This window comes from Polistes canadensis, unplaced genomic scaffold (assembly GCF_001313835.1).
Source record: "Polistes canadensis isolate GaletaPanama2010 unplaced genomic scaffold, ASM131383v1 scaffold_2, whole genome shotgun sequence".
In the NCBI taxonomy this organism is placed as follows: Eukaryota; Metazoa; Arthropoda; class Insecta; order Hymenoptera; family Vespidae; genus Polistes; species Polistes canadensis.
In genome coordinates, this window is record NW_014569549.1 from 766,741 (window position 1) to 788,087 (window position 21,347).

General features: G+C 28.0%; 6 protein-coding genes across 10 annotated transcripts; 2 read left to right on the top strand and 4 right to left on the bottom strand.

Moving 5' to 3' along the window:
- Positions 1 to 586: 586 nt before the first annotated feature.
- Positions 587 to 4,643, bottom strand: LOC106785376 (sorting nexin-29). The gene is made up of 12 exons (XM_014745777.1): positions 4,304 to 4,643; positions 3,583 to 3,845; positions 3,192 to 3,493; positions 2,987 to 3,109; positions 2,497 to 2,743; positions 2,275 to 2,401; positions 1,922 to 2,163; positions 1,621 to 1,836; positions 1,355 to 1,511; positions 1,116 to 1,256; positions 906 to 1,042; positions 587 to 753 (listed from the first exon to the last, which is right to left on the bottom strand). The coding sequence occupies exons 1-12, from the start codon at positions 4,328 to 4,330 to the stop codon at positions 669 to 671; spliced, it is 2,067 nt and encodes a 688-aa protein (XP_014601263.1). The 5' UTR covers positions 4,331 to 4,643; the 3' UTR covers positions 587 to 668.
- An 813-nt stretch (positions 4,644 to 5,456) lies between these two features.
- LOC106785359 lies at positions 5,457 to 9,903 on the top strand. Of its 3 annotated transcripts, none has more exons than XM_014745755.1 (11): positions 5,457 to 5,530; positions 5,889 to 6,085; positions 6,173 to 6,475; positions 6,538 to 7,181; positions 7,256 to 7,468; positions 7,562 to 7,876; positions 7,972 to 8,170; positions 8,243 to 8,415; positions 8,524 to 8,621; positions 8,717 to 8,978; positions 9,073 to 9,903. In XM_014745755.1, exons 2-11 carry the CDS (start codon positions 5,953 to 5,955, stop codon positions 9,586 to 9,588), a joined length of 2,856 nt encoding a protein of 951 aa, XP_014601241.1. In that variant the 5' UTR covers positions 5,457 to 5,530; positions 5,889 to 5,952; the 3' UTR covers positions 9,589 to 9,903. The 3 variants fall into 3 exon arrangements, with proteins under 3 accessions (XP_014601241.1, XP_014601250.1, XP_014601235.1); XM_014745764.1 differs by lacking the exon at positions 5,457 to 5,530 and adding an exon at positions 5,538 to 5,656; XM_014745749.1 differs by lacking the exon at positions 5,457 to 5,530 and having other exon boundaries at positions 5,538 to 6,085.
- Positions 9,904 to 10,084: 181 nt separating this feature from the next.
- LOC106784855 (protein PIH1D3) lies at positions 10,085 to 11,466 on the bottom strand. Its single transcript, XM_014744812.1, has 3 exons — positions 11,355 to 11,466; positions 10,651 to 10,853; positions 10,085 to 10,566 (listed from the first exon to the last, which is right to left on the bottom strand). Exons 1-3 carry the CDS (start codon positions 11,464 to 11,466, stop codon positions 10,435 to 10,437), a joined length of 447 nt encoding a protein of 148 aa, XP_014600298.1. The 3' UTR covers positions 10,085 to 10,434.
- Positions 11,467 to 11,741: 275 nt separating this feature from the next.
- Positions 11,742 to 14,749, top strand: LOC106785135 (lysine--tRNA ligase). Of its 2 annotated transcripts, none has more exons than XM_014745338.1 (8): positions 11,742 to 11,841; positions 12,369 to 12,528; positions 12,611 to 13,060; positions 13,127 to 13,372; positions 13,468 to 13,890; positions 13,980 to 14,173; positions 14,253 to 14,415; positions 14,534 to 14,749. In XM_014745338.1, the coding sequence occupies exons 1-8, from the start codon at positions 11,804 to 11,806 to the stop codon at positions 14,633 to 14,635; spliced, it is 1,776 nt and encodes a 591-aa protein (XP_014600824.1). In that variant the 5' UTR covers positions 11,742 to 11,803; the 3' UTR covers positions 14,636 to 14,749. The 2 variants fall into 2 exon arrangements, with proteins under 2 accessions (XP_014600824.1, XP_014600815.1); XM_014745329.1 differs by lacking the exon at positions 11,742 to 11,841 and adding an exon at positions 12,104 to 12,281.
- A 4-nt stretch (positions 14,750 to 14,753) lies between these two features.
- On the bottom strand, positions 14,754 to 17,732 carry LOC106785147 (OTU domain-containing protein 6B). Its single transcript, XM_014745351.1, has 4 exons — positions 17,105 to 17,732; positions 16,502 to 16,919; positions 16,218 to 16,437; positions 14,754 to 16,127 (listed from the first exon to the last, which is right to left on the bottom strand). The coding sequence occupies exons 1-4, from the start codon at positions 17,172 to 17,174 to the stop codon at positions 15,942 to 15,944; spliced, it is 894 nt and encodes a 297-aa protein (XP_014600837.1). The 5' UTR covers positions 17,175 to 17,732; the 3' UTR covers positions 14,754 to 15,941.
- A 297-nt stretch (positions 17,733 to 18,029) lies between these two features.
- LOC106785121 lies at positions 18,030 to 21,263 on the bottom strand. Of its 2 annotated transcripts, none has more exons than XM_014745309.1 (7): positions 21,122 to 21,263; positions 20,298 to 20,561; positions 20,041 to 20,210; positions 19,707 to 19,955; positions 19,460 to 19,620; positions 19,294 to 19,383; positions 18,030 to 19,190 (listed from the first exon to the last, which is right to left on the bottom strand). In XM_014745309.1, the coding sequence occupies exons 2-7, from the start codon at positions 20,435 to 20,437 to the stop codon at positions 18,111 to 18,113; spliced, it is 1,890 nt and encodes a 629-aa protein (XP_014600795.1). In that variant the 5' UTR covers positions 20,438 to 20,561; positions 21,122 to 21,263; the 3' UTR covers positions 18,030 to 18,110. The 2 variants fall into 2 exon arrangements, with proteins under 2 accessions (XP_014600795.1, XP_014600803.1); XM_014745317.1 differs by lacking the exon at positions 21,122 to 21,263 and adding an exon at positions 20,650 to 21,086.
- Between the last annotated feature and the right edge of the window lie 84 nt (positions 21,264 to 21,347).

The following is a 21,347-nucleotide window of genomic DNA, read 5'->3' on the forward strand; positions in this document are numbered from 1 at the left end:
TTCATAAATAATGCATAATTAATAACAATTCAATGTATATATGATCTAAATTTCTCATATAGTATTTTGTCCAGATTCTTTATTTTTAAACATTTTAATTGGCTACTAAAAAGAACTAAACTTTTTTTCATTGGCTACTTATTCACATGTTCAGATTGTTGTCAGGATATGACCAATTACAATGTAATAATATAATTAATGATAGATCAAATGTGAAATGTAAGTTTAATTTTGTCTAATTTCAAAAAATTTAACAAGAGCTAAGCACTAATACTATTTTAATAGTTGGCAACAGTGATAGATTGGTTACCCTACTTTATTCACTTTTTTTGAATATTTCGCGGGAAATATTATCTTATTTAAACTTATACTAGATGAAAAAAGCTGAAGGAGACAACTTAAATATTTTCTTTGTTTTTAATGATATGAAAATTGTTTAAGACACACTTTAATTGGTTTTAGAAGAGATATATCATAGGAAAAACATTTTTTATAACAATAAAAACAAAGAAAATATTTGGGTGGCCTCCTTCAGCTGGGACACTCTGTACATTTGCATATATTATATTACATCTACTTAAAGATATACATATAAAACAGTTTGTTTTTTTATTTAATCATTAAATTAAAGAATTTGTGTCTATATACAATTTCTATATAAGCAATCATTATAAACCCATATATTGTGGAGAAGAAGATAATGCATTTTTTGCTGTATTATTTTTTATTTTATTATCTGCATTGGGTCTGTCGCTAAAAATAAAAGTTATACTAAATAAGTAAATATATATAATAAAAAAACAATGATATATATTAAAGTGTTATTTTTTGTAAAATAATGTAATAGCAAGAAATAATTTATAAAAATATTTTTTATCTTATTGGGGTGAAAACACATGACTTACCCAAAAAATGGTAATAACGATATAAGAGTTTGCCTGCTCGGGTTAGAAGAAAACGTTGAACATCTAGCCAATCGTCCAACAACACGTCTCAGCCATTCTTGTAATTTTTGTCTTCTTTCTTCAACAAATTTAGCATCCTAACAAAAATATCTTTATTATAATACATTTACACATAGTATATTTATATTCTGCTTTTAATAAATACATTACCTTATTTCCTATTGTTTTTTTAGGAGGGAATTCATAAGTAGTCACAATCGCATCGTGTTTTATCAATTCTTTGTGTAACTCATAAAACTGCGCATATCGTCTGTAAATATTCCATTCGGTTTCCCGTATTCGTATATATATCTAAAATTTATAAAATTAGAAAATTAACAAAAAAACATAATAATAATTTTTTTTTCTTTTTTATTTAATATGGAATTATTTTTTTTCATAACAATTACTTGATATACATGATGAATATCAGAAGGCTGTCCTGTCAGAAAAACAGATGGTATCCATATATGAATAAAACATGGAATTTCCAACGGTAATTCATCCTCGTTAAAAGGACCTCGAAGACATTCCAATTCCGTTCGCAGAATTTTTATCAATTTGTCCCTTTACAATTGAATTATTATTTATTATAAACTATTAAAAATATTTTATATATAAAAACAACTGATTAATGAATAAATTAATTTAATTATCTTGCATATATGACTTATACCTGTTCGCCAGTTGTAAAATTAATCTCGAATTGAATTCCATTAATTCTGCGTGCATATCTGCGACTTGAATTAACTTTGCTTCGTACTGTTCTGCTTCATTGTTACGAGTCGGCGAAACATCTCTTTCTATCACATAAGTGGAATCAGATTCCTTCCTTAACATTTGTACAGCTGTTACATATTTACGTAATTGTTGTCTCAAGAGTTCATTCTCCCTGTTTTGAAACAAATGTGGTAAGATAAATAAAACATACAAAAGTAAAGATAAATAGAAAAAGATAAAATGCATAAACAAATTACCCGTTCAGCGTCTGCAACTGCAATTGATGTTTTTCGACAAGATTTTGATGCTGTCTTTGAAAACGATTTAACAGTAATCTGCTGGTCATAGCATCTTCTCTAGCTTGTTCTAAGAGTTCGTCCATTGTCATAATTTTCGACCGTAATGCTTCAGCATCTAAATTTTCTGTGTTTGTATGGTTATCTAAATTTTCAAGATGCTCTGTCGCTTCTACCGCGGGTTCAGTTATATCTGTTGTTTCCTAAACATAATTATGAAAATGATATAAATACTGAATAAAATATGGAAACACATTTATAACAATTATTGTAAATATAAATCAACTAAAATAAACTGATATATGATTACTTACATTTATATAATTTGGTAAGCTAACTAATATATCGTCGAATGTCTGATCTAAAGGTGACGTAAGAACGAGTCCCAAGTTATCAGAATCTGTTACAGGAGTTAAAATCTTTCCTTCATCTAGAGATTCGCTAGAAGAAATAAAATAAAATTTTATATTAATTAAAAAACTTATTCATAAAAATAAATATTAAATATATTAAGGATTTTTAAGATAATGTTTTACCTGTGTTCACTTTCAGTAGAACTCTTATTCGCAACAGCATTAGAATCATCGAGATCCAATTGCACTTCTGATATAGATGGAGATGAAGAATGTTTTGTTAAAATAGAAGAATTATTAAAAGAACCGCGCTCGTTAATACTGGTACTAACATCAGAAGACTCTCCTTGTTCTTCACTATCATTGTCAAAAGAAATAATATGAGTTGGTACTTTTTTTTGTACTTTTCCTTGTCTTACATTCAGAGTGCCTTTAAAATATATGAATTGTTAATATCAGTTGGCTTTTAAGAAGAAGTAATATTTGTGTCCTTCTATTTTGTAATAGCCAAATCAAAAGGTATCTATTGAGACTCGTGTTATTCTTATAAGGAACAAAAAAAAAGAAAAAAAAGCATAGGTATAAAATAAAATATAAAAATTAGAAATATAGGTGTTGAAATTAATCTTTAGTACGATAAACATTAAAAATAAATATAAGAAAGTAGAAAAACCTGGCATTATAGATATGATAAGTTCTGATTGTTCGCCGTTCAAGTTTTCATAATTTTTTACTTTTAAATTATTGTCCAATTCTTCGTTTTCTATTCTTATAGCAAATAAAATTGCGCTGAGTCCTAAAATAGAAAAATAATTATATATTATCGATTTTAATATTTTCCTATCGTTCATGTATCCTTTCGTATGCTTAAAAATTACCTGCCGCTACGTTCGGCAATGCCGCGCATTTTTCTTGATCCAATAAAAAAGCCCATTCTTCATAGAATGAAGATAACTTATCTGGATTTATAACGGTATGTAAGTTCCGTTCCAAAGAGCGCTCATTTAAAATGGCTCTTAGCCATGCTCTGCCACGGCCATAATCGGTGCGTACTTTTCTTAAAATGCTGAAACGTTCTTGTTCATGCCACGTTAATTGATCTTTTATACACGGCCAGAATGCTGCATCATTCGTATTCAAAGATCTAGCATTGCTACCAGATACCAAAGCGGAAACGTGTCTATGGAAAAGAGATATTTTCTTAATTGCAACACACTATAAAAGATTTTTATAAATAATAATATTTGCATAAATAAATAAAATAATTACTTTAAAGCAAAATTAACTTTTTCTATACAATTAGTGCGCAATCCATGACTAAATATTGCTTCGAGTATGGAACAGAGTTGAGCGACGCATGCATCTGATTCTGTTGCTAATTCTGCACGACCTCCGAACCTAATATAACATTTTTTTGCAGCATCCAACAAGTCATCGAGTAATTTCTGTCTTTCTAAAGTATGATGACTGCTTTGATCATTATTCATAACATTGTTTGTACCTGGTACCATAGCTGACATCATTTGCAAGGCCTAAAATATAATTAATAAGAATGATTATATGATTATTAATTAAATAAAAATTCTATAAGAGATATTAATTCTGAAGATGTTTGCCACCTAAAATTCTTACACTAACAAGAACAGTTAGAATTTTGGTTTGTTATAATTTAATAAATGAATTCGATCAATGTTAGATTTATAAAAAAGAAAAACATCTGTTTTGACTCACAATGAGTGAATCAAATTGCTGTGATTTAACATGATCTCACTACTTTTGATTACTTAAATGATACTAGGATATATATAGGTATACACCAGAAATTACAGATAATAACAAAAAATTGTAAAGTTCGAATAAAATCACTATCTATAGTAACTATCACAAAATGACGTAAAATGAATTGTCATTTTCACATGTTTGACCATGAAATTGTGATAAAATGTAATCGAGGAAATAATGTAGAAAGTAATGATTCTATTAAACTTACCATAAAACCAGTAGAAATAATTGTCATAATTTGTTAAAAATAAATAATCGTCGAATTATTTGCACAGATATTTTTTCAAACACTATCTAATGATATTCAAGATTGGCAAACATATACAAGTCATTTTAACATTTACCATTATATTTAAATTGCCTTATGATAATTAATGTATTATTAATTTGTAATTTAATACATTCTAATATTATTCTTTTTTATCTGTAATATTAAAATGAAAAAATACAACTGTACAATATCGTGTCACGATTATTAAAAACTACATAAATTAAACGCACATATTCACTAACAAAACTGTGTAAAGAAACAGCTGATCTAATTCTTTCTTTTCTTTTTTGTGGCATATAATTGCATATACAATGCACGCGTGCGCGCAAGCGTACAAATTCAACAAGATGAATAACGACATCTGGTGGTAGAATTAAAAAATAAAAGTGCTGTAGGCGACCAATAGGAAAGTTATTACAATAACGCGCGTATATTTTTTTAGTTTAAAAATATAATATATTTTAATTGATAAAATATAATTATTCTAAAAGTACAAAAAAAAGAGAGTCATCAAACATTAATTTATTATAATTAAAACATATATAACCAATTAGCAAACCTAAAACGGACATTTAAAAATCTGTTATAAATAATACTTTACAGAAATGAATTAATATTAATTAAAACGAGTGAAATAAAGTCTTCGAATCTGTAGTCCAACAGTAATTAATAATTTTAAATATAAATATTTAAAATGTAACAAAAATTGTACAAATGGAAAATGAAGACACACCATTTTTTGTAAGTACCGCCATTAGCAGAGCGCGAAGGATTATCGAAAGGGCTCAAGTCGATTGGTCAGTTGCCCAGCCAATAACAAATGAAAGATATAGCAGACGAAAAGGAGACAATCCTGTTTATAGAAAATATTAAAGATATTACGGAATAAATTTAATAAAGTATATATTAATTATATATACTTATAAATATATATTGTAAATAAAATTAATAAATATATAGTTTATTTTAATAAAAATGGCTTATTCTTGAACACTTTTGGTGTTAGGCATTAGTTTCCATAAATATAACGATTAACTGCGACCTCTTTCAGAATAAATAATTATCAATAAACGTTTCCATGTACAATAATAATTTCTATCGATGTAACGTGGCCAATGAGAAGAAAGATTTTTATAAATAAGACGTAATACTACATATATACTGGCACGTATTCGTGATTATTCTAATCTCGATTCATGTTTTAAACGCTTAAATGAATCATATATAGATACAGTAAAATCAACAAAACACGACGACAAACACAATGAAAATTTAACATTGTGAATAAGCGTGTGTTATCAATACACATTTTATTTACTACACTTTTCATTTTTTTTTTCTCAATTTTTTCTTTTTTTCTTGTTACATCAATGGATAATAATTGCTGAACATTGCATTTAATTTTTATTAATCTTGATAGTGATATATAATCAAATGCCTCATGCGACGATGCAATCATTCGTTATTTAGAAATGCTTAGTTCTTCTTATAAAATTAATAGTGATAATAATAAAATGTTTAGATCTCGTGCGTGCTTATAAATTGACTACGAAAGAAAGAGAATTTATTGCAGTGAATCAGATAAAATGGAATCGTTTGAGACAGATAAAAGGTTATTAGAAGTTTTGAAAATTTTTCTCTCACCAAACTACAACATTACTTCTGTAACTTACCTTGATCTTCTATTGACTCACATAGAAGAATTACTAAATAAAAAATGTAAGATAATAAATAAATATTGTTATAGAATTTTATTATAATTGTTGTACATATTATAAAATAATTAAATGAAATTGATGTTTTTAGCTTCATCAAATCAACGACATTACGAAGTTCTTCAGGAATGGGTTATGCAAGCACTAAACACATGGGATTCTAATAGCAAGCCATCTAGACCTATAATAATATTTACGTTAAAACTCGTTGGAATAGTTGCTTCCAACGAAATAGATTTTCACCGATGGCAACATCATAATGTCTATAACAAACTTTGCGCTATCATTCAACCTTCCAATGAACATTTATCTGCATCTGTTATAATTGCTTATACCCAAATGTTATCGAATTTAATTAAACATAAAAGTGGTAGAGAATGGGTACTTCGGTCAGGTAGGTTGTTGTTATTATTTGATAATTATTTGTATATTTTATAATATTTCTTTTATATTTAGGTGTCTGGAAAGATATCGTAAAGTGTGCTCATAAAAATTATACGATGTACATTACCCACGAGAGTCAAAAATTTTTGTGGACTCTTCTCTTACACGAACAAGAGAATATTAATATTTGTATGGAAATTATATCAGCTATAGCTGATCCATTAGTAAAAAATAATTATGATTCTCAAACACAACAAAGTTTAGAAGATAGTTACTTAGGTGAAAACGAATTTCTATGTAATACTTTAGGTTTAATCACCAGTATTTTTGAAAACACGTTGTTTATAAGCATGGATAGTAAGATACCAGAATTATTCGAAGGACTGTACGAATTAGAAATGCGAGTTAAAGCACTTTTTGAAGCATGCATTGGTACTAGGTTTCTTCAGCATGTACATAAACTATTGTTGTTATTACTTTTCTTAAAATTGAAACGTGGAATCATAAGCAGCACTAAGGCCATAGACAATGACGTATGGCAAAAATTTAACTATGGCATATGCTATATATCGATGATGTTATTATCCAAAAAATATATTGTTGAACTTATTAAAACTAATAAGTTTTTAATGATATATTGGAAAAAATTGCGTACGCTATGTGAGTTTACTTTGCCAGAACAACACAAATTTGAGCATCAAGCAATAGTGCTAATGGTAAAATAATATTAAACATTGAAATACTCTTTAGAAAAATATAATACGCATTCTTATGCAATGTTTTTTTGCAGATTCTACCACTGTGTATATGTGTAAGAAAAGATCATATACAGAATGAATTATTTGATATGTTTATTAATAAAATTTTTGATGTAACGTGTATGCCCGTGCAAAGACTATTATATAACATTAGAGATGTAATTTGGAAAAGTGATTTACCATTAGAAAATATTTGTAAAATATCAATTGATTTACTTTTAGAAATAACAAACATTATGGACAGGGTAAGAGATTCTAAGTATTTTATAGATTAATATTTTTCATAATATTAAACACAACAAAAATCTAATTAAACTGAAATCATATTTTATATACAGGATGTAGCAGTTATTACATTTCAAACGTTGTGTCATATTTTAAAAAATTATCTACCAAATGTACGAGATGGAATGAAAATCTGTTCATCGGAATCTAGTAAAACAAATCTCCCAGATAATTCAAGAAAAATAATTTATAAGTCAATATTAGAAGGTGATCCGATAGTTGATAATCCTATTTTATTAGCATCACTTCTTAATGGTCTTGCTGTTATAACGGAAAAGTTTAAATTAAAATGGCAAGAATGCGTGGAAACAATATGTCTATTGTCTCTTGCGCAAGGTATTTTAAATCATCCAGGTATTTTACCTATGGTAAGAAAATTTAATGAATTATAATATCTTTTTTTTATTCTATTCTTAATAAATTTTAAATCTATAATATTAAATATTTTATTTTTCTTATATAGCTTTGCGTGAAAGCATTAAAAGTATGTAAACTGGCTATTCAAAACTTTATGCCACCAAATTTGGCATTGCTCATAGATTCGGATAGTCACATGAATGAAATTGGTCCGACATTTTATAAAAGATTACACGATCCTAATTGGGAAGTCAGAGATAGTGTATTAGAAGTATTAAACACTATTGCAATTATTTCAGAAGATAGTAAGCATTGTGAATATATCAAAATATTATTGAATATAATTATTAATTATTAACTTTGACAATTATTTACAGAATATCCAGCATTCCAAGATTTTTTACTTTCTAATCAATTTGTAGAATTGGCAATTGATATTGCATTAACAGATGGAGAAAGCTACGTACGAGCGTCCGCTCTAATTTTTATTTCGTCCACCATTCGTATAAAAAAATTATGGAATGAAAAATTATCTCACTTTGATTTTCCCGTATGTTTATATTATCAGTAAATTAGTTCAATAGAAATAATTTAATAATAGTTTTGATAATAATTATAAAAGAGTATATGTAAAATTATGTTTTTTTTTCATTTATAGAATATAATTATAAAATTGTATAACAATGAAACTGAAGGTATAGTACGAAGAGAGGCCGTGGTTTTAATGAAAGAACTATACATTTATAGAAAATGGTTGTAAGTCTATTAAATTCGTTAATATTTTTTTAAATTTGTTATATTTAATACTATTTATAATAATTATATTTTCTCTATATATTATATATTTTCAGAAAAAATACTATCAGTTGTATATCAGAAGTCATGTCCGTAGCAGCTATTTTTGATTTACATTGGGAAGTTAAAATAAGTGCGTTAGAATTTTGGAAACATTTCATCAAATCTCATTTGAGCGATCAAGGAATGTTAGATGGGTCGTTTCCGAATGTAACATTTTCTAAAGAACAGAGAAAAATAGTCGCGTTGGATGAGAACGAAATAAAACGTAGATTAAACAAAGCACTGGATGAACTTGCGAGACAAAATTGTCTGGGCGTAAGTAGCTGTAGAATAAATATTTGTGTGTGTGTGTGTGTGTGTGTGCTTTATTATTTATTAATCTATATTAATTTGTATATTCGCGTTTTAGGTTTTGTTAGTCACTTTAAAAGACGATAGCGATTTTGAAGTTTGCAAAGCTTCAGCAATGATCATAAACAAGTTAAAAACATTTTTATTAAAATATAAACTCAATGATTCATTACTCAAAGTATCTTCACCAAAAGATAGTGCTGTTATAGATAATTCATATGTCAAACATGTCCAACAAGATGCGCCATCAGTTCAATCAGAGAAACAACCAAGCAATTCTCATAACATCATCGATGAAATTGTAAATACGAATGATGCGAAGCTTTTAGCTAACGTATATAGTAATAATTCTCAAGAAAATGATCACGAAAATACAGAAAAGAAGATGTTAAAATATATCTCTCGTGTAACTAAGCAAGACTTTTTAGATGTTGTATTTAATTCCGATATTGATACTTATATAGAAGAGAAAAATCAATGGTTAAAAGGATATACTAATAGTTTTGAATCTATTTTGGATGACATCTTGACGATGCATAAACAAGGAGACGTAAACTCAATGGACTGTTACTGAACGCATAAACCCTTATCACAAGTGCCTTTATAAATTGTATAAATTGTACAAATTGTACAAAAAGAAACATTCATTTTTTTTTTTTGAGATCGATAATTCTCTTTAGTATATAATTTGTATGATAAAAATACCAAATGCTGTATAGTCCGTTTATACAAAAATTAAAATTCCGTTATATATCTATTGAACAAATAGTAGAATATAAATTTTTTGTAGAAACTTATTATTTTTAAGATTGTTTGTAACATTGATTATATTGTAAAAGTATCATCAATAGCCATAATTCTTATTCCCGAGAATAAAGTACTTGTACAATGACATCTCTGATTATTATTACAGTTATAATAATGTAATTTGCAATTTCATAAATTATACGAATATCGTTTATTTGTTAACTTGTGTGGATTTGTCTACTTCTTTTTTTACTTATCTATTAATTCCACTAATATATTTAATTTATATTAAGAATATATGTAGATATTTTTTTTTGCGTTCATGTATTTATTAAAAGTTAATACCATCTAATTCTCGTACGAGTCGCAAAGTGATTTCTAACGTATCGACATTATTATGCCATTTCGCATGTGATGCGTTAGGATCCACCTCGTGTGGCGTTGGAAGATGCAACTTGTATCTGTAAAAACGTTGCTTACAATTAATAATTATTTAAACATTTGAATCGTTTTTTAAAATTATAATACATACAATAACAATTATTAAATCCAATAAGAATAAATATGTATTGTTTGAATCAGAGCTTCTTAAAATGTGGGTCGCGACCCCATACAGTGTTATCAAGTGGAAACCTTGAGAAGCTTTGATTTAAATTAAAAAAAAAATATTTACTTACTTAGGACTACGTACGTCAATTGCATTTGGTTCAACGGATAATTCAATTTTTTCTTGAACTTCTTGAGGAAGTTTTATTAAAACGGTAATCCACTCGCAAGATGCAGTGCCTGTTGTTTTAAAACCCATCTAAATAAAAGCGCAACATTTAATATTATCAATGTTTTCCAAAATATTTTTTTACAAGATAAAATAGCGTATTAATAAACGAACATTTAAAAAAATATCTTCGGTCTTCACCGATTGCTTAAATTTGATTTCATACTCCGGTACTTTTCTTGGATCGTTTATTTCTAAATTAGAATGAGTTGATACTTCTGAAGAATGCCAAATATCGTCATCTTCTTTTTTAAGAGGAGCGTGCGGCTTTACACAATCCAAAGGAACTTCTTTCTGAACTTTAATATCACCTGGACCTGAAAATGCAATAACAATTAATGTAATGAAATCTTTTTAATTATAAATAAGTATCTTATATATATTGTAAGAGGAAATTTGAATTATTCAAAACTACCGCCATTGCGAAATAAATTGGTACGATTTATTTCTTTATTTGATATTGGTAACTTTGCTTGCGAAACATTTTTTGATTTGTTTATGATTCGGTAATTAAATTAATATTCTTTGAAATTGATTTTATGATTTATTTTATATATATATTAAAATTATTTCTATTATAAAATAAATAATAAAATCAATTTAAAAAATTCTTTTAATTAATCCCTTGTCATAGTTACCAGCACATAAAGAATATAATGAATTAAAAACTCGAATCTTAAAAAGACAAAAATAATTATTTAATATAAATTGATTGTTAGAAAAATGTTAGTTTATATAAAACACTTTGAGTAAAATTTTTCTTTTATATTTATACGTGTTCATATAATTAATTCATTGTTGTAACAATAATAATTCACCTTTTCTTTTAACATCATTTTGATACAATTCTTCGGAATCCGAATCTTCTTTTGGAGGATTTAATAAATTTTGCAATGCTTGTAATTCTTTATACCCAAAATAACTATCCATTATTCTTTATAATTAATTCCTTTTCAGGTCAATTATCAACAAAATTGACTGTCATGACAACAAATTCTACGGTATTCCCAAATTGAATAAACGGCGCGTAAATTTAAATTCTTTTAACAATAATCGATTTGACTAATCGAATACAAAATTTAATATTCATGTATTTTGTATAAAAATATGAAATATAACTGTCGTTTGATTTATTATATTCATTTAACGAATATTTAAAAATTCTATTTAATTATATTTTAAATAGGTGTTATAAAAAGACAAAAGTGATGTACAAATATTCAGTTTCGCCAACATCTATTTGGAAATATTGTAGAAAAGACTTTTTATGATGGCTGATGTAACGGAAGAAAAGTTATCCAAGAAGTAAGTAAATTAATTAATAATCGTTTTAATATTCTTTTGCATATTTGTTAATAAAGATTTCATTAAAATATAAAATATTACTTGGTCTTGTGTGTTCACATTAATGTTGTTTGATTTTAATGTGTTAGTAATCGGTCCTTTATACAGACCGGCCACGTTGCTTTATGAACGGTTGGCTAGTTTGATATGCTATTTTTCCTCATAAAAAATATTTATAACTTAATGAAAAATTTTTAATCCAATGTTTTTATTGTAGATGTATGTATATGTATCTCGTAAGATAAGAAGACGTATAGTGATAATTTAGTAAATATGTTAACTAATAATCTAACCAAAGTTTTAACTTGCATTAATCAATCTGTTAAAATATTCACTAAATTGCATATCAATCAAATAGAACAAAAATTTTATCGAACTATTTCAAGACAATTTTTTACAACGTGTGTAATTTTTATTAATAATTCTTCCTCGTAAAAATACAAAGGAACAATTCATTTTATATACATCGCTTTATGTATTACTTTTAGGGAATTAAAGATGCGTCTTAAGGCGGAACAAAAATTGAATGTAAAGGCAGTTAAGGAAGTACAAAGGACAGCCAAAGAAGTACAAAATGCACAAACTAAGAAGAACTCTGTTAAAACTCCAGAGAAAAGAGCTCCTAAGGAAGAAGAAATCAGTCCAAATGTAAACAATATTTCCTAATGCACTGATATATTAAATATAACTCTATTTTCGCATTTATTTCATATTTGATTTTAACTCGTAGGAATATTTCAAGTTGAGAACTCAAGCGGTAGATCAACTCAAAGTTGCTAATGAAAATCCTTATCCGCATAAATTTAATGTATCCATTTCATTAGAAAATTTTATCGATAAGTATAGTTCGGTTGTTAAGGAAGGAGAAATCCTTGAGAATAAAATTTATAGCGTAGCTGGTCGTGTGCACGCTATACGAGAATCTGGTGCAAAACTTATTTTCTATGATTTGAGAGGAGAGGGTGTTAAAATACAAGTAATGGCAAATGCTAGACATTACGAAGGGGAAGATAAATTTATCAAGGACACGTCCAAGATTAGGAGAGGTGATATTATCGGTGTTACTGGAAATCCTGGTAAAACCAAAAAAGGAGAATTTTCTATCATGCCTAAAAGTATTACTCTGCTTACTCCTTGTTTGCATATGTTACCGCATCTTCATTTTGGATTAAAGGATAAGGTAAATATTTTTAAATACCAGTAAATACGTAAATTATATACTTTGAATAAACTTTAACGTTATTAGGAAACAAGGTTCCGTCAACGTTACTTAGATCTTATATTAAACGACAAAGTACGGCAAATATTTTACACTCGATCAAAAATAATTGCATATGTGCGTGAATTTTTGAATGAATTAGGCTTCTTAGAAGTTGAAACTCCTATGATGAATATGATAGCTGGTGGTGCTACAGCCAAACCTTTTGTTACTCATCATAATGAATTAAACATGGATTTGTACATGCGAATAGCACCAGAACTTTATCTCAAGGTACGATACTAACATACATTTAGGTATAATTTTTACATTGTTATAAATAAATAAACTTCTATATTATTATTATTATTATTATTATTATAATATAGACTCTGGTTGTTGGCGGTATAGATAGAGTTTATGAAATTGGTAAACAGTTTCGAAATGAAGGCATTGACCTGACCCATAATCCTGAATTTACAACATGTGAATTTTATATGGCTTATGCTGACTATCACGATCTCATGCATATTACGGAAGATATGGTTTCTGGAATGGTGAAAACTATTCACGGTAGTTATAAAATACCATATTGTCCGAATGGACCTGATGGTGAAGTCGTAGAAATAGATTTTACACCACCATTCAAACGGATACCTATGATGAAAACTTTAGAGGAAATTTTGAATGTAAAATTGCCGGATGCTGACAAACTTGATACACAGGAAGCTAATGAAATACTTAAGGATCTTTGCATTAAACACGAGATCGAGTGTCCTCCGCCAAAAACAACTGCTAGGTTATTAGATAAAGTATGTATTTGTATCAATATAAAAGAATGTCAAATAGCAAATATATTAGCAAATATTTTATTTAATTGTAATATTTCTAATATTGACAGCTCGTCAGTGAATTTATAGAAGAAAAATGCATAAATCCTACGTATATAATAGATCATCCGCAAATAATGTCTCCGTTAGCTAAATGGCACCGTTCTGATGCTGGTCTTACAGAACGATTTGAATTATTTATTATGAAGAAGGAAGTCTGTAATGCATATACAGAATTAAATGATCCTGTAGTGCAAAAAGAAAGGTATTTCTTTATTTTCTTTTCTTTCTTTTTAATTAAAGTATTTGTATTATAAATTTTCTGGTTGTTTAATTTTGTCCAGATTCGAACAGCAAGCGAAAGATAAAGCGGCTGGAGATGATGAAGCACAAATGGTAGATGAGAATTTCTGCACTGCTCTAGAATACGGACTACCTCCAACCGCTGGTTGGGGATTGGGTTTAGATCGGCTTTGCATGTTTTTGACAAATACGAATAATATTAAAGTAAGTTTTTGTATGATATAATCTCAGTAAAAAGAATATAAATCGCTACATTATTAATATTATAATATTAATAATAAATTAATATTATAATATTAATAATAAATTAATATTTTTTTAGGAGGTATTACTGTTTCCAGCCATGAAACCGGATGAACCAAATAAAAATAAATCTGCTGAAAATACATCCGATGATAATGTTAAAGAACAGTGTGAAAAATAATGGTAAAGCTTTTATATTTTATACTAACATACGCGGAAGATCTAATAAAATATTAAAGTTATTCTTATTCTAATTAAATAAATTAATGTCGTCATAAGGACCGATAATCATTCACATCTTGTATATTATTTATTTCACATGAAAACACACGCTGATACATACATCAATATTTACAATATTTCAATAATATACTAAGTATGATCATAACATTATATATTATTTATTTAATATATGCATTCTATGGCAGAGAGATAGAAATAGAGGAAGTGAGAGAAAAAGAGACAATATACATTTGACTTCGACTTAAATCCTAAGACTTCCAAAAAAGAACGATTCACCAAATCGTAAATATAAAATTATTATTGTAAAAGTCAAGTACTAGACTGCAAGACATATTCAATAATTGGCAGTACATTCGTATTGTTATTAATCAATACGTAATTTACACAATAAAAAATTGTGTAAAAGTAAATTGAATATAAAGTATGAAAGTAAAAATTGGCAAAGGTTTCGCCGATTTACTGGATTTTATAAAAAATATTAATTATACACTCAACGAAATACGTCCTCCCCGTTGGCATTGTTGTCTTTTTGTTATCCTATCGATGATATATCACTTCTATATTTTTATATGTATTATTGCCGATTTTATATAAATCTATTCTCTTTCTAAAATGTTCTGAATACGAATAATTTGGTCAAAGAGTTAATTCTTTTTCTTAATACATGAACTATTATGCGAAATATTAGAATATTTCTAACACATACGGAGAATAACAAATCCCTAGTTTAGAACACCGTTGATATGTATACTGCATTTAAGTAATATTTCTACAACACCGCAATTGTTCTTTTGTAAACTGCAATAATTCTTTGATTTATTTTTTTTGTAATATTCTTAATATTTAAATTTTATCAAATCAGTAAATCCTATCATTTTATTTAACGTAAAAGAAGTTTAAAAATAAATAAAAAACTGGTTGATTAATTCATTCTTATTAATTAATTTTGTATAATTTTCAAATAATAATAATAATGAAATAATGAAAAATTGACAACCCGAATTATTTTGATTACCATATTAAATCTATTATATAAAATACCAGTCTAACGATAGTATATTCACACGATTTGAAAAAATTAGATATCAGATGCTATTATCTCAATGTATGTACTTATTGATTTAAACGTATTTAATAAATCTGATGTGTACATAAAATTAAATCAGAATTATTTATTACGTTATATAATAAGTTCATGACTGCATTTTAAAAAGAACGTTTTTTCAGTATAATAAAATGTACGATCAGCTTTCATCTGCTTTGAGAAATTTAGTAACTGAATTATAATGAGCACCTAATTCATACATGTAACGATGATATGTTAATATTATTCTTTTTCTCTTACTGAATTCATCTCCGACGATATAGGGAGTACCTGTCGCTTGTATGACCTCAATTTGACGTTCCAAAATACGCGACAATACTTGCAACTGCATTAGACACATTTAAAATATTTACAAATGTCATATTTATGTATAAACACGATATTTTTTTTATAAAAAACTTATTACAAGATTTACCTCAATTGCACCACCCCAAGCGCAAGTTTCAGCAATGTCGTTACAATATTTTTCGTATTGCTCAGGTGATAATAACTGATCTGAATCTGGATTAGAAATAAACGGTAGGAAATCGTCTCTATTTTGTCTTAAATATATGGCAGTTTTCATTCTTAAATCGTTTAAACTCAATGGAATTTCTCCAATCATTTTAAGTTGATGTGCAACTGCATTGTATAAACTAAAACAAAAAAAATAAATAATAGTTTTCGTTACGTAAACATACAAATTATTGTTCAACGTACCAATGACCATCACTTGGAATTTCATATAACATTAAATCACGTTCGTAAAGGATTTTTTTAATTGATTGTATCTCAATATTTCTCTTTCCATAGATGTTGAATGCTTCCTGTTCTATGATTCTTTGATTACGTTCTCTCTCTGCACTCTCTTTTTTACATCTTCTTCGTTGAGCTTTAGAAATTCTCTGTTGTACTTTTTCGGATTCTTTAGATTCTATTTCGTCATTTTTATTAGACGATTCTTCTACATTTTCTGCATCGGTATCATTCAAAGTTACCTGGGATATTTTCCATCTGGCTAATTCCTCGTCTTGTTTCTTTTCTAAATCTTCTTCCTTGCGTGCTATTTCATCCGCAACTTCTTTTTTCTTTTTTTTATCACCCTTACAGATTGATTTCTTCAGTACTTGTATTTGTGCTGCAATAAATATAATAAACACAATGTTTATGCGTTACAGTTCTTATTTAATTAATTCTAAGGGAAATATAGTCATGTAAAATATTTTCTAATTGCAAAATATTGATATTTTTCTTGCAATATTAAGGCAATAGTAAATTAATATTTTTTTTTTAATGGAAGAGTATTAAATTAATAAAAGTTACCTTGTAATTCTTTACGTTCTCGTTTATGTTTCTGTAACAACTCATTTTCGGTAACTGATAACTCATCCATTTCTTTTATATATAAATATAAATATATTCAATTAATATTTAATTTCGTTATTCTTCTATTTTCCGACGTTTGATATTAATCTTGTTAAAGATCCAAATTATATTTAAATTATTATTAAAAACTAGTGGCATAACCTATTTGGTGAGTCCAAGTTAAAAATGTATCATTCGTTTTTGCACGTTATATATTGTTTATATTTATTCTTCAATATAAAAAGAGATAATTCGAAATTATTATCTTTCATTGAAATTTGATTTTAAGAGAAGATAAATAAAATTAAATATTTTTTTAAATTGAAATAGAAAACGTATAACATGACATGAAACACATGAAAAAAGCACGTTTGGTTAAACGTGCCATGCAGCGCCATCTTTTCCTACTTTTAAAAATGTAATAAATGCATCAATAATTGCATTAATAATATATGTAATGTAAAGTATAAGTAATTTCACGAAATCAAAAGTATATAGTTTACTATTTTTTTTTCATTTTAAAATTCATTTTCAATGTACAGTGTAAGAACGTACATACGAATACATACTTATAGAAGATAAGAAAAGTACTGTTTCTTATAGAAGAAAAAGTATGTTTTATAAATAAAAAATAAATGAAAAATATAAAAAAAAAATAAATTTTAATACGAGGTTCCTTAAATATATGATTATTTAAGTACATGCGCACGTGCGTACATATAAATACTCACAAAGAGTACATTGTAAATTAGCATTGCTAAACCCAAAACGTTAAATTTTTAAGAACTACTATCTTGACCGAAAATTAATTAAACCTTAGATTAATTAAACGTATGATATCTGTTTGAGTATAGGGGATCGTCAAGTGCTTTAAACAACAGGGTTGAGAAATGCTATTATAAACATTCGCAATGTTCACGTGTACTTTATCGTCAAGATTAAATTGATCGATGTAATATAAGAATTACTGACGATCCTTCGATAAATTAAGCGACGTATCATTTATATCACCGATTTGAGATTGCTGTTTCTTGTGTAAATTGGTCATGTCAAGCATACCACCAAAATCAGATTTAATACTGGAAGAATTGGATAGATCTTCAGTTCCTTGATATTCGTTGGATCGAACAAGTTTAGTATCATTTTGAATGTCTAATTTTTTCCCACTGGAATAATCCTCCGCACTAATAGAAACATTTTTTCCAAGATCTACGTTTCCTGACGTAGGTTTAAATGGCGACTGAGTAACTTCGCCGATTGAAAATTCACTTATTTTACGTTCCGTACCATCTGTCTCTCTCGCGGGTGAAACTTTACCAAAAGGGCCGAATAAATTAGCTATGTTTCTCATATATGCCGATGGCGAGGGCGAAGATGTTCTTGAAAAATCTGGCATCGGAAAACCGGACAACTTTGCTAAATCGGCGGCAGAAAAATTCGCTAATTTCGTAAAGTCTTGAAACTTAGTTATCTGGTGTGTAATATCCGTTAAAGGAAAATCAGGGGTAGTTGAGGCCCGAGTTTTATTACCCGTAATATCAGTTCCCACAGGATTGGGTAATTTGGAAAAATCTGTTGATGGAAAATCGTAATCGCATTTTGTGTTCTTCACTGATACCGTTAGCTCACCCGATTGAAAACTTCGAATCATTTCTGGTGGTGACATATGTTTAGACACACCAGTATTCGCATCTTTTATTTGTGTTATGGATGCTGTGTCTGTTCCTGTAGCACTATCTTTTCTGACATTGTCTCTAGAAGTAGACGGTTGCATGACAAATGGTTTAGATGTAGGTGTAATTATCGCACTGTCTGGTTTAAAGTTTACAGGTGCTAGAAAGACTGCTGCGTTGTAAGTTGGAAGACTAACACCAGGTGGGACCGGAGGAACAAGAGACTCGGATACTGGTACAAGTGGAAATTTAACCGTAAGAAATTCCGGTGTATTCCCATCTTTTGAACCAGGACAAATCATTTCTCTGATTACATCCCAGTAAGATCCGTTAGCACGATTACGTCCAGGTAATTTGGATGCTAAAGAACACTGCGTAATAAGAATATAAAAATCATTCTCTCTCTCTCTCTCTCTGTATTCTTAAGGTTTTATATTAACTGTAAAACACTATCTTATTAAAAAAAATACTTACTCTTAAACGTTCAAGGTATGTAGTATTGTTATTAAAATTAGCAGTAAAATCAATACCTCCTTCGCTCCTATAATATTCTATGCATCGTCTCTGAAAATAAATAATATAGAATCATAATATATTATCGATTGTAATATATTCTATTAATCACAGATATATAGCTTACTATTTCTTCTAATGTATCCTGAGCAAGAAAATGTTCTTGAGATAAAGTATAGCTAAGAAGCATAGGACGTGGATATTCATGAGGTCGATTTTCAGGAGGTGGCAGTGACCAAAAGACGTTAAAATTTGATTCATAGCAATTACCATCCATGTTGTAAGGAGCTATAATTATATTAAGAATTGACGTTTAAATTCTTTAAAATACATTTGATATTAGCTTAGAAAGTGAAAAGAAAAATGAAACTCACAGCATATTAAACCAACGCAAGGCATGTAACTGTTATCACTAGGTCCTTTCATTTTAATTTGATAATCTAATTGAGCGTCAACATCTCTGAGAGATGGCGAAGCATGCGATCTGGGATGTGAATGATACCAACCAACAAGAGTTACATGCTTCCATTCCATGGCTTTTGCAATTTCTGCTTCTACAGCAGCCGCAGCCGATTTATCTTTACCAGAATATCGACATGGAAATGCGCATGTTATGGATAGATCTGCATCAATAAATAATATTATTCTTTATGTATTACCATTTAGCATAAAATAAAATTTATTTATCAACATACAAAATATACCTACTATGAGAATTAATATCCCAATGTCCACCCAAATATCCACATATTTCTTTGTCGGTTAAATGACAATGTAAATCAACTAATAATGCAGCAGTGGTTGTGATTGTAACTAAAAAGGGTTGTATTTTTCCAAGTGTACTGAATGATGTCAGTTCGACCATTGTACTCATGTCCCTAAAAAAAATATTAAACATTAAAAATATTATATTAAACGTGCAACCTGTAATTAATAATTGAAAGAAATAATTGATGCATATGTACATCGCATGACTACGTATTCCAAGATTGGCATGTTTCACGGGTACTCTGACTACTTGTAAAGGAGTATTGACTTGAGCTTTTTCGTGTCCCTCTTCTGTAATTTCTCCAGTTGTTTGTATTATTTCTGTTGTTTGCGACATTTTTTATTATCCAAAATGTATTAAAATCAATAGAAAAAGTGATGTCAATGAAACGTTCACAAGATTCGTGTCTTTGTCATTTTATTAATCTATTTCTTGGAAACGTTCATGCTATCCCAGACTCCTTTACAAACATAGTAAACAAAATTATAATTAATAACATTATCATAATTTTGAACAATATGATAAGAATCGAAATACACTATACTAACATAGTAATCCAAGATATAAGTGACAGTTTGCGAGAATAATACTTCATGATTACCGACTTGATTTGGTGTAATTTTTTCATTTTTTACAAAATGATTCAAATCTTGTAAACTGACAGTGTTTTAATTTATATATGATAAAAACAAATGTAAGCGTAAGGCTGAACAAAAATTTTGCTACCATTGGTAGAACATAGGTTCCTGTATATTTCCATAATAAATTAAATATAATGGTGTTTTAAATATTTTCTACTAGGATGCTACCTAGTAAATAATACAATAAACATTAGCTGCATTTAACAGAAAAAGCAGCTTAAATGAATTCTGCCAATAACGTATGACTTCTACTGAGAATATTTATTTTATTTGCAAAGCTGTTTTGTTGAAAACACTATTATTATTTATTCATGTATTGTTTTTTTTTTAGAGGTTAGATGTGCATAACATGTAGTTTATAGTTTAAAAAGCTTGATACCTTGCAATTGCATAAGTGCTTACACTGCAGCACACTGTATAATAAGAATAAACTCTATTAAAATAAACAAACATACAACACATACAGTTGCACATATATAACCACATATAAGTATATATAAATATCAGGAGTGACAACTTGTGACAGCTAGAGATGCTTTACGCTAGTAGATGCTTCGAGTTATTCTTCTCTAGGATATCGATCGAAATATCGATAAGATTGCGAG